The 12866-nt window shown below is 36.7% G+C and overlaps 1 protein-coding gene across 1 annotated transcript; it reads left to right on the plus strand.

Moving 5' to 3' along the window:
• Window positions 1-589: 589 nt before the first annotated feature.
• On the plus strand, window positions 590-10823 carry LOC121300976 (eukaryotic translation initiation factor 3 subunit B-like). The gene is made up of 19 exons (XM_041230021.1): window positions 590-823; window positions 1722-1914; window positions 2001-2120; window positions 2662-2719; window positions 5978-6106; window positions 6362-6519; window positions 6768-6899; window positions 6987-7053; window positions 7201-7247; window positions 7343-7553; window positions 7833-7905; window positions 8010-8132; window positions 8317-8395; window positions 8495-8633; window positions 8852-8977; window positions 9085-9162; window positions 9619-9727; window positions 9939-10056; window positions 10277-10823. The coding sequence occupies exons 1-18, from the start codon at window positions 721-723 to the stop codon at window positions 10040-10042; spliced, it is 2049 nt and encodes a 682-aa protein (XP_041085955.1). The 5' UTR covers window positions 590-720; the 3' UTR covers window positions 10043-10056; window positions 10277-10823.
• Window positions 10824-12866: the final 2043 nt, after the last annotated feature.

Genomic DNA, 12866 nt, shown 5'->3' on the forward strand with positions numbered 1-12866 from the left:
AAATAAAAAAAATTCTTCTAGGCAGTCCTTAGCTTTGATGTGACATGTGTAATATTTAAGAACAAGGATTATTTTTTGGGTGAGGTTATAAATAGCAACATAAAAACAGACTCAATATCAATATTGATGTATGTATTCATTCATCCATTCTTTTCTTTCGTTTTGGCAAGGGCTTTTAAAAAATGTACCAATAAAGTTTTAAGCATATATAATTTAAATGACTATGAAATGTAATTTAAGTGCTTCTTTATTTGATTCACCGTTGTATTCAATGGCTGCTTATTGATTCTAAATCTACTTGACGTACAAATTACCCGCCCCTTTCTGTTTTACTCATTTGGGGCAACACTGGGTAAAATGGTGCGCGTCCATATTTAGACTGAACCAAGTTACATATGGGGAAAATCATGTTTTATACCTTTGCTAAATAACATGATTTGGGCATTGTATATGTAAAAGGCATTCGTTTATATTTAAGAATTTTGTTTAAGTAATAAAGGTATATTTTTCTTTTTGGTTTGGCTTTTAATAACTTTATAACGGCATTCACATTTCAGTAATACCTCTGTCCATTAGAAATGGTTGCGTCCTTTTCTGGTGCGGAGTCGCTGGGCGCCCCTTGTCGCGCACATGGCCTACTAGCAAAAATCACTGGGTTTTTACCATCAGAACCGACCAGGTCCATTACGTGAAGTGATACCTAAGAGTGAGGCAGCTTAAATGCGGGATACAGAGAATATGGCAGCAGAAGCCGAATTTGATGAGGATGAAGAGCCCTCTTTTAGCGACCCAGAGGATTTCGTGGATGACGTTAGTGAAGACGGTATGTAAGGATAAGAAACCAGCCCGTCCGTGCGGCCTTACAAAATACACATGTATATGAATAAGTCAGATACCACTGACGGGTCTCTTTGAAAGAGATTCCAGATGTGTAATGTGGCGACAATAAACAGGAGCGTTTGTGAATAAATAAAGTATTCGGTAATATCACTTGAGCTATACGTTGTGCTTTTACATTAGGCAATATCTACTGTTTTAGTTGTACCACAGTTAGAACGTGATAGAGATATAATGAGCTGCTCAGAAAGTAACTGTAAGGCCCCGTTTTAGATGATAATAATTTTAAAAATCGTTTCTAATTTTAAGGATTAGTTCGTGCCACACAGCTATGCACACGTACTAGCAGCGCATGCACAGCACACCTGCTGATATGATTGATAGAAACCGACACACATTTATTACAGATCGATTTCACAATTCCATGCTGTTTAAAAGTTTTGGATTCAATCCGAGTGTCTTTATTAAACCCAAATAACACAATCTTATTACGTGATTTTATTTTTTAAGCTCATCAATATATGGCCCATGGCTTTGTTGTATGGATCCGTGAGTCCTAGAACCTTTTCATTTACTTTTGTTTCATGTTGACAGCTTCACAAAATTATAGCGCAAGATTTTATCAAGTAGCATAAGGTCCATAAAAAAAAAAAACCCTCATCTGCATTACAACAGACAGGAAATTCAATGCCACAATCTGTTTCTGTTTGGACAATTATTTGCCATCTTGCAAACTGTCCATTCAGTAATTCTTTGCGAAGAGACTCATCAAAGCACAGTCAACTAAAAGAGAATTAAACGGATCACACATATGGGTTTAAATATGCAATATTAGTAAAATGTAGGTACACTTTTAACTGCATTAATGTCATTTTTCTTTCCAGAGCTACTGGGCGATCTCCTGAAGGAGAGACCACAGGAGGCGGATGGGATTGACTCTGTTGTTGTTGTTGACAACGTTCCTCAGGTTGGACCAGAACGTCTCGAGAAACTAAAGAATGTCATCCACAAGATCTTCTCAAAGTTTGGCAAAATCACAAACGAATTTTACCCAGTGGGAGAAGGGAATACAAAAGGGTTAGTCTTCATCTTTTAATTACACCAGGTCTCAAAGAATAATTGTTGGCTTTTACCACTTACCATAATTGAAAACCTGTTTCCAGATACATTTTCCTGGAGTACTCCTGTCCTGCGCATGCTCTTGAGGCTGTGAAGAATGCAGATGGATACAAGCTGGACAAGCAGCACACCTTTAGGGTTAACATCTTCACAGACTTTGACAAGTGAGTCTTTAGCATAGAAACAGGAACAACTTAACTCCTGTACCAGTGGAGTAATTTATCTGTGTGCCCCACTGACTGTCTTTAATCCATATTTTTGGTGAAACAGATTCATCCACAATGATTTGGAGGTCAAACAGTTTTCTAAATGCAGTGTGGAATTAGAGATGTTTGCAGAATTTAGTTTTGCGCTTGGTTCCAAATTCACAAAACTACCACCGTTGACAGGAGTTTGATTCTAAAAAGAAAGTTCAAGTTAGAAAGCTTCAAATAAGTATCTCGAGGTTCATGTAAGAGCTACTAAATACACCTTAGTTGTTTCGTGATACTACATTTGATATCACAAGTCCCCTTGAGGGTCTCATGGCCTTCTCGCACAGTGCTCAGGTAGTTTTATCATGGGTTAATGTCGGTATTCTAACTCAGAGTGGATAACAGTTCTTAGACTGTGAAAACACTTTTCATGTGCTTTTGTGATCATCCAGCTATGCATATTTTGTTAAAGCACTTTTTTTTTTTTTTTTTTTTTTTTTTTTTTTTTTAGGTATATGAATATCAGTGATGAATGGGAAACACCAGAGAAGCAGCCATTCAAAGACTTTGTAAGTACATCATCACCTGTTGTATTTTGTGCTATTTTGTAATTTGCAAGGTTGTTAATTGTTAAGACCAAACCACTTTGCTATGATAATGAGAACCCATTTTTATTAATGTGTGCTGTTTTAGGACTTAAGACATTAGATGGCAGTTAGCCAGTCCATAAACTTCCAGAGGATTATACAGACAACCTATTTAAATAAACATTGCATAGATCCGGAATGTTCTTCATGTTTAAATCTATTTTTCGTTATACCAAATAGTATTGAATGAAATTTTAAATTGCACCAGTGAGAACAGTTTTGTATATTCCAAATGTGGAATGGCATCATTGAGGGGCTTGCCAAACCTGCATGTGTTAAAATCGGCGTCTCCTCCAAGGCCAAAATGAGCACATTTTTTGCAGTAACTGGCAACAACCATCGCACTCGGTTTACTAACCTTCGCAAGTTATTATCATAAATATCAACCTCAATCGAGACTCCAGCCACTCGAATCTATTGTCTATCTATCTGTTATCTATAATCTTATCTATTATTTTGAGACCATTCTTACAAAGCATTAACAAGCATATTTGTGTCTGTCTTGCAGCTGATTCTCTGATTTCCCTCTGTAAAAATGCACATTACATTAGTGTAGAGCTCGCTCGGGCACCAGCGAATCTACTGGTACAGGGTGGGTGAAGCAGGCGTCTGGCGAGTCTCGTGCTGCTCATGAACTTTACAGTTTTTAACTCGTCGTATAATTTAATACTAAAATCAGCAAAGCGCAATCTTCCTGTGCTATTTAGAAGTATAAATACTCCGGTAAACACAAATAAAAATCACAATACTCACACTTTGGCGTTTTTTGTGTCATTTCCCTTTTAAAAAAACGTCCATTTCAGAAATCATCTCAAATGTTTTGAAACTGGTAAAACTGTAATCGCCACATTAGTCAAAAATACACATTTAAGTGTATAGTAATTGAAGACCTACCATATCCAGATTTTTAAAAAAAAATTTTTTTGCAAGTTTATTCATCATGTGACTTCACTCCACGTCTAAAGAAATCTATATTATGGTGCGATAGTATTCTTAAAGTTTTGCTCTAATTCATTTGATTATGTACAAGTCACTACCATTAAATATCATAATGCCAGTCGTAAACATGTAAAGAATAAGAAAGCAAATAGGACGGCAACAATGGCAAAGCACTGCATTCTTCTATGCTGAAAAAAACTAAGACCTAAGGTACTGCGCTCAAGACAGCACTTTGCGGAAGTAAGCTAAATTAGTTTTGTATTTCATTATTGTTTAGTTTCTTTCTTTCCACGCTACCTGCCTTTAATGAAACTATAATTAGCAGTTTTAAACCATGGCCGTTTCTTAATTGAATTATATTTTCTGAGAACGAAGAAATGATATCAAAATTATTTTTATAGCTATACAGTCCTTAAAGGAAATTGATCACATTACTGTGTAAAGGATGTAGTGACTACACTACACATTGTTGGTTTCATAAAGACATTCTGTCTGGAGACACGCCTCTTTAAATCTTGCAAATAACACTGCAGAATTAGGAAAGAAACTATTCAGAGGATTAATTATGCATTTACGTTAAAAGGGACGCTATTTAAATTACAGTCAGGTAATACATACCAGTGAACCTGTTTTAGAGCAGTCAGTCAACACGCCTTTGTCAGTGTTTCATATTTTATCCTGGTTATTAGATAGTAAAATGCTAAACTTAATTTGTGGAGTACTGTACATTGGATTACTCTCACATGATATTGCTGGACTGGTACTAAAACTGTTTCAAATTTTTACTGTTATTGTAAATGAGCAATAAGCTAAACAGACCTTTTCAAAACATCTTTATTTGTAGACTGAACTACTGTGTTAGTGGAAGACTGTAAGTACGATTGTGCTGAACATTTGGTTTTCTGAACTGTTGTAATATAATTAATTTTCCTGCTTATTTTAATGCCAGCAATGAGCCAAGTGATGTCTATAAACATTATGACAGATTTGAAGCGTCTGCAGGTGCTTTACTGTATTATAGCAACAAGAGTCTGATTGGGATAATGCCATATCTAATTATTAATAAGTTGATATAAAGTGGGAAGAAATGGAATTTGCCATTTTTGAAAAACGGAATTTAGTATTCCCAATAATGGAACAATTAGTAGCCCTAGAGATGGTTACAACTGAAGGCAGTGCAGATGCCAGTGTTTTATGCAGTAGTATAAAGCAATTTTATGCAGGCCACCAGTTAAGCATGCAGGCTATCTATAACAACCGACAGGGCTGTATAGGATCAGAGGATGATTCAAAATCAGAGGCAGAGCCACAATAAATGTCTTATTTAACCCTTTGCAGTCCATTTATTCAGCGATTATCAGGTGTGACGGGTCCAATCTTTTTATTTTTTGACACGCGCTGTTTACTTTACACATGCTGTTTAAAATATATTTTTTTCAGAGTGAAGCAGGTTTAAAAGGCATTGAATTGGAAAAGGACACTCGGTACTGTATCTACAGCCAAGCACCACCCCTTGTTCGCTGTATTATTCACATACCTCTATAGGCGTGCATACTGATAAATCCTCTCCTGATCACTTGTTTTATCACCAAACTCCTCCAAGTCATTATTTTATTACTATAACATCTCAAAAAGCTCTGCAAATGTCCATGATGTTCTTTGAGCGCTGGATGCAGAAGCAGCTATCTCCATTGTTATGTCCGTGTTATCTCTGTAGTGCATGGGGCTATGAGATACGCCCTTTTTTTCCGGCTTCATTCGGCTCCTTTCGTTCTTACTCGGCCATTGAAAGGTTTGCTCTGCTTTTTCCGGAGAAAAAATGACTAGAGATTTGTGCTTTAAGTCTTTACGTTGGACTGGAAAGGGAAAATTGTAATGTCGGACCTGGTCCGACATAGGACTACAAAGGGTTAAATAAAATTGTTGAGATACTTGTTGGAATATTGTTTCAAAATTGTATAAAGCAACAAAAATATTAAAAGGGTTAGTGCGTGGCCGAAGGTTTCTCACTGATTTAATTTACCGTTTCTCAGTCAAAAGGGCAAGTTTCTCAGTATCTAAAAAGCTTAGAGGGAACGCTGCTTAAAATATATACTTTGTCAAGAACAGATCCATTTTAAACACAGTGGTACAACTGTATTCCATGCTAGTGTATTAAATATCTATGATTTTGCCACAAAATGGGTGTTGTTTTTTTGTTTTCTGAAATTGACAGACATCTTTTTTTTTTTTTTGTTGCAGGGGAATCTGCGTCACTGGCTGGAAGATGCGGACTGCAGAGATCAATACAGCGTGATATTTGAATCTGGGGAACGCACAGGCATTTTTGCCAGTGATATCAAGGAACCAATTGTTGTTGAGGAGAGAGCAGTAAGTATTTTGTGAAACTGTGTATAGCCAGCCGTATTGCTACTTTATTAAATGTAGTGCTTTTAGAAAGCAGTCAATTGTGACATGTTTATTTAAATATTGTTACATTGTTACAGATACTTTTATTTGTTCTACTGTAAATTATTTCCTCAATACCTTGTTATGAGATTTCCATGAAGATGTCACCAGCTCTGAATACTATTTGTATGGAGGTGCCTGAAGACATTTTCATGTAATATTTTTTTCTTTTTCTAGCGCTGGACAGAGACATATGTCCGTTGGTCTCCTAAAGGTACCTATCTGGCCACATTCCATCAGAGGGGCATTGCTCTGTGGGGAGGAGAGAAGTTTAAACAGATTCAGAGGTTCAGCCACCAGGGGGTGCAGCTCATTGACTTCTCTCCATGTGAAAAGTAAATAAATTCAGGGTGATTTTACAAAAGGATGCCATGAGAATATTTACTGACAAAATATAACCGCATAATTCTAAAAGTGATTTTAATTCAACACAGAGCACACTATTCATTACTGGAGAGGTCCAGCTGTATTTGGTGCAGTTGTTAGGGGTCATTTATGAAAGACAAAACTTATAATTTTAGCCACGTGATTGGAAGCGTGCTTGCATATTTATTTAGTTTCTTTATTGTCTCTTGATTACTAGGTACCTGGTTACATTCAGCCCTCTGATGGACACAAAAGATGACCCACAGGCCATCATCATCTGGGATGTCCTGACTGGACAGAAAAAGAGAGGCTTCCATTGTGAGAGCTCTGCTCATTGGCCTATCTTCAAGTAAGTTTGGGTGATAAAAGACTTTTCAAGACATTTTCTTGTTTATTTGCAATTCCAATCAAGCCTAATTAACTTAATTTTTTTTAGGTGGAGTCATGATGGAAAATTCTTTGCCAGAATGACGCAAGACACTCTCAGCATCTATGAGACCCCAGTAAGTTCACCTGCAGTGTATTTAAAAGTGAATTGTTTTATTTTTAGTTTGCATGATCCACTGCACAGGATGTTTCATGTGTTAATCTTTTTTTTGTATTATGGTAAATGATTTTTGACAGTTAGTGTTTCTTTTTTTTTTATCCAGTCTATGGGGTTATTGGACAAGAAAAGTTTAAAAATTACTGGGATAAAGTAAGTACAGACATTCATGTATATGACTGTTTTTTTAATGACTTGTTGTTCTTTTTTAGTGATTGAGATTTATTTATTTATTTATTTATTTCTAGGGATTTCTCTTGGTCTCCGGGTGACAATATCATTGCTTTCTGGGTACCTGAGGATAAAGATATCCCAGCAAGGGTGACACTCATGCAGCTTCCGTCTCGGCAAGAGATCCGAGTCCGAAATCTGTTCAACGTGGTGGACTGTAAGCTTCACTGGCAGAAGAACGGGGATTACCTTTGTGTGAAGGTAGACAGGACCCCCAAAGGCACGCCGGTATGCTAACTTGTTTTATTATTTGTTCAAAAATGATGTAACTGGGCACAGGCGCCTGGATGAGTTGTTGAGGGAGCCCAGGGGTTGACTAGTTTCTGGTGCAACATATCCAGTGGTTATCTGAGCACATGGATGTTTTGCAGGACACATTACAATACAATAGGAGTAACACTTGTTCATTTGTATTTTGTCATGAGCTTGTTTAAAGTTGAGTGCCTGCAGTGTCTGCGTTTACTCATGTGAATGTTTTCTTCCTCTATTTTGTTACGTTTTTTGTAGGGTGTGGTGACCAACTTTGAAATCTTCCGGATGAGGGAAAAGCAAGTTCCAGTTGATGTGGTAGAAATGAAAGGTGAGTTATACAGTCTTTGTTTTCTCTCTGCAGTACTTTTATTTTAGAGCCATTTTGCCTCTTGGAGCCAATCCAAAGCTCTATGCTTTTTATTTGTTTTACAGAGGGCATTATAGCCTTTGCTTGGGAGCCAAACGGCAGTAAATTTGCTGTGCTGCATGGAGAGTCTCCGAGAATAAATTCATCATTCTACCATGTTAAAAGCAACGGCAAAATCGAGCTTATAAGTAAGTAGCGAGTTGTCTTTTTGAGTATTTTTGCATGTCTAATAAATGTGTCGCATGGTAAAATTCTGTGAGGTATATACCCCCTTTCCCTTTTGCTAAATTGCTGTGGTATTTTTTCTCCCCCCCCCCCCCCCCCCCCCCCCCCCCCCCCCCCCCCCCCCACCACCCCCCCCCCCCCTTTTAGAAACGTTTGATAAGCAGCAAGCAAACAGTATTTTCTGGAGTCCTCAGGGTCAGTTTTTGGTGTTGGCTGGTCTGAGAAGGTTAGTTAATAAGTAAATGACCCATAAAAGGGTAAATTGTGCATAATTAAAATGCGCCCCTTTACAAGAAGTATAATGTATTGCTGTTTATGTTTTCAGCATGAATGGTGCTTTAGCATTTGTTGACACATCAGACTGCACCATGATGAATATTGCAGAACATTACATGGCGTCAGATGTAGAATGGGACCCAACTGGACGATATGTTGTTACATCAGTGTCTTGGTGGAGCCATAAGGTATGCAACTGTTTACTCAGTAAAATATTATACCCCTTGGAGTGCTAAAACTAGACAAGCACCGAAAGAAAGGCGCCTTGAGAACTTAGCAGTATGTATTGTAATATTAAACAGCTGTGTATGGATCCTTAATTTATTTTCTTCTTTTACAATGTTAATAGAAGTAAGCCAGTTAGTGCTGTATTTAACCTGACAACTTTTAAAACCATACATTTCAGGTGGACAATGCATTCTGGCTGTGGACCTTTCAGGGTCGTCTGCTTCAGAAAAACAACAAGGATCGTTTTTGCCAGCTTTTGTGGAGACCCCGACCACCAACACTTCTTAATGTGGAGGAGATCAAAGTAAATAATGTTTCAATCTGATTAGCATAGCCTTTCTTCAAAGAAAGTTGCTATATGTGGATACTTAAACGATATTATATACATATATATATTTTTTTTTTTTTTAGATCATTAAGAAGGATCTGAAGAAGTACTCCAAGATCTTTGAGCAGAAGGATCGTCTGAGTCAGTCCAAGGCCTCCAAGGTAATAACTGGTGTATTCTATTCAGACCTAGGGTCAATTACAGTTGTAATTAACGGCATCTAATTGATCAACTGCAGTTCAAGTATTCATTTATTTATCATTTTATCATTCTTGTATTTTCAGCCACTTTTGGTGACCCCATTTGTTTGAAAAAAATAAGTTATATAGTATGTTTCTGCATTTGTACCTGTGGTGATTGCCTGGTTATTTAGAATAAATAGGGTTAACCTGTTAAGTTGTAAGTTTATTGTAATTGTAATTACTGCATCATAATTGAACAAAATAACATTTTAAATGCAATTTCAGCAAACAATTCTGCTGTAATTGTAATTATACCCCAGATCCCATTTCTATTCATCCTTGCAGGTTTTTTAAACTGTAAAACGTATAATGTGTCCTACAAATGATACATTCCACAATAACGGGTCTCTTATGTGTGTCCTTTAAAACCATTAGGAACTAGTTGACAGGAGACGAACAATGATAGAAGAGTATCATGCATACAGGGAGAATGCCCAGAAGATATACCAGGAACAAAGATTGCTTCGCTTGGATCTCAGAGAAGGTAATATGGTTTATGTGCTTTTTGAGGTAACCCTTAGGTTATGCCCTGTTTCTGCTGACCACATAAGTTTCATCAGTCAACGAGGCAGACAGCAGAACAGTAGTCAGAATGACAGAAATATAGAATGAGGAAACAAAGCACTTATTCTCCCCGTTGACGCTAACATTATTCCTGCCCTGTAAACCCACATCTGTATCTCTTTCCTCCTCAGGTGTGGATACGGACGAGCTTGACAGCAATGTTGAAGACTGGGAGGAGGAGACCATTGAATTTTTCGTCACTGAAGAAATTATTCGCCTTGGAGAACAGGCGTAGTCACTAACTGACAGGTATGTAAAACTATTTAAGATTATAATTCGAAGCCATCTGTAAAGTAAGTGAAACCCTTTTTAACATTGATCATATGAATGTAATTTGGGATCTGTGAAACCAGCTGTTGGAACAATAACTCACCGAATGAAATCAAATTATTCCTCTTATTGGAATTCTGCAATTCTTACAATTAAAAGTGAGATGTGTCTTAATATTTTCTTTTAATTCTTTCAACAGCATCGTTTTCCATCTCGACGAGGAGCTTGATCACGTCGAAGAAACAGCATTTCCTGGATTTGTTATATTGTTTTGGAAATTCAATGCACCAACTGCATCCTTTTTCTGAAGTCATTGTAGTACCTTTTAATCTTGGTCACTTCAGTGGGAGTATTTTATAAGCCACTGTATTTGATTATTTTCGTACCCGTTTACAGTTTTAGAAGCCTGTATCAAATTACAGTATACTTCGTGCTGCAGCTGATTCAGCTGTTACCAGTCACCCTACAGAAGAGTTTTAAAAATTGTGCTTCACTAGCAAGGCACTATGTTTCAGTTTCCTAAGAACTGTTTTTGCATCCGTGGCAAATGGACAGAGAACTGTTTTGTACAGAATATCGGAATCAAAAATTGGTTTGGTATGTATTTTAGTGTGCTGAAACAGCACTACAGTGGGCTTTATCCTCCTCCATTCAGATTACCTGATAAAATTAAATGTGCTTCAAGGGAATAATAAAGGATAATTCCAAAATGTTGATGTTTCATTAAATAAATTAGTTTTTGTTTCCTTTTAGGGGGTTGAATAATTTACTGTTAAAGCCCTCTCCATAAATACAGTACACATGCTGTACTAATGAATATGTTTTTAAATATGTCAATGTTCATATTTAGCATTCTTTGTTCTTCGTGGTCAAATTAGACATCAATACTGAGATCAAGAATAGCCTGACCCACCATTTTGAAGTAAATGTGATTGGTTTTAGGGCACACGAGTCACTTAATTCATCCAACTTAACAGTGAAACTAAATAGATGCTAAAATGTTGAATTTATTTTTTTAATATAGCAGGACAGATTTTACTTTTTATTGGTACATGTCTAGTATTATCATGGTTTGCAGTATTTTTTTGAATCTAGGGAAAATGGGTTCCTTATTATAACTACACTGCGCTAGTTATCTATACACACTGAACATCTAAGTCATACACAGTACTACTACATATGTTTCATACAGAGATCCAGAGCATGTAAAGGCTTTTAAGAGTTGTATGTTTATATCCCAAGATAATGTTACTAAATTATATTTCCATTTGTGGAGCTATTACAATAGAATATATTAAAGTGCAGAACTTGCATCATTAGTCATAGTGCCCTACCAAATTCACGGTCATAAAAAAATCTTATGTTTCACGGTTTCAGCAGTTTAAATCTTAAATTCTACAGTGGTGTAAAAAGTATGAACTTGTAGTTAAAACAGCAGAATATAAACATTTAAAACTCTGAAGTTAACAGAAGCATGTGACAAACAAAGTAGAAATGCTAAAAGAATGAAACTAATGTAAATACCTGTCCGTATTCTCTGAGTTTGTTGGAAGAAATGTATGAAATTACCGGCATGTTATATTTTTTTTTAATTGTCCTGCGGTTGCTTTTAATGTTTTTCTACTTTGTATAGATTTGGCTTCCTATCCTTTTACATGAACTGGAGCCACAAAGGAACTTGGTTTCAGGAGACTAGGTTTTAGACCACTGCATCGCACATAGGGGGAGCGGGAACGAGGACGACTTGGGGTTTGGAACAAAAAAGTCACCTCAAACTAGGTCTCCCTGTCTCCTGGAACCTGGTTTTAGGCCACTGTTCCTGAAAAAGTGGCTTTGTATTCCCTCTGCTTAACACTGCTATGGAACACATATAGGAACTGATATATGCTCTATTCAAAAATTACCTTGATCGTGACCCTTGACCTCTCTAAGGTCAATTGCAAAACTGGCTTATAACTCCTTACAGAGTGCAGATAGGTTCATGGTTATATATAACAGATTTAGGAACCCATATATACTCTTAAAAAATTCCCTTGATCGTGACCGTTGACCTCTCCTTAAGGTTAACTGTAAAACATATTTTATAACTCCTTACAGTGTGTAGATAGGGTAATGGTTACTATGGTGTTTAAAGTATCGTGAGATAATGAACTAACGTAGTATTTTGAATTGAAAGTGCTAAATAAAACTCATCTGTTGCTGACACTTGAGCTGCAATGCTACAGCTTGCCAAAATTACATGTAGTAACTTATTTCACAATTTATATATAATAATAATCCTCATCACGTTTCGCAGACTCGTTTATTGCTGGTAAGGCCCGTTTACAAGAGGCCAGCTCAGCAGAAACAGTTCAGTTTCCACGCTACACTGTAAAGAGAGACTAGAGATTTTCAAACAGAGCTGGATTAGGAGACCATCAAGATGTAAACTGTGTTAAAATAAAATACCATTCTCTAATAATATGTAGAAATAGAGGATGTTTTTTTTTTTTTCGGTAAATGTCAAACTTCTTATGTAACAAAACCCGATTGGTATTTACGCAATGTGCGTCCTAAAAAATGCCTTGTGAAAGAATATCGTATAATATACGTATATCTATCACACAATTATAAAAGAAAATAAACACTACAATGTCACCATAACATAACATACTAGATTCTGAGATAAAAATGAATTGTATTTATATACTGCCTCTGTCTTGGTAATACACTGTGAACTCTCATCTCCTCTCCATGATTCAAAACTCCGCTGCCAATTCAGCCGAAGCCTCTCGGTTGAAACCACATCA

This window comes from Polyodon spathula, chromosome 26 (genome assembly GCF_017654505.1).
Source record: "Polyodon spathula isolate WHYD16114869_AA chromosome 26, ASM1765450v1, whole genome shotgun sequence".
In the NCBI taxonomy this organism is placed as follows: domain Eukaryota; kingdom Metazoa; phylum Chordata; class Actinopteri; order Acipenseriformes; family Polyodontidae; genus Polyodon; species Polyodon spathula.

Excerpts from the sequence above, each read along its gene's own strand:
- LOC121300976 (XM_041230021.1), top strand. The coding sequence starts at position 721 with ATGCGGGATACAGAGAATATGGCAGCAGAAGCCGAATTTGATGAGGAT. Across the intron at positions 6,107-6,361 it reads TTGTTGTTGAGGAGAGAGCA|CGCTGGACAGAGACATATGT; the intron begins GTAAGTATTTTG and ends TTCTTTTTCTAG. Across the intron at positions 9,163-9,618 it reads GTCAGTCCAAGGCCTCCAAG|GAACTAGTTGACAGGAGACG; the intron begins GTAATAACTGGT and ends TAAAACCATTAG.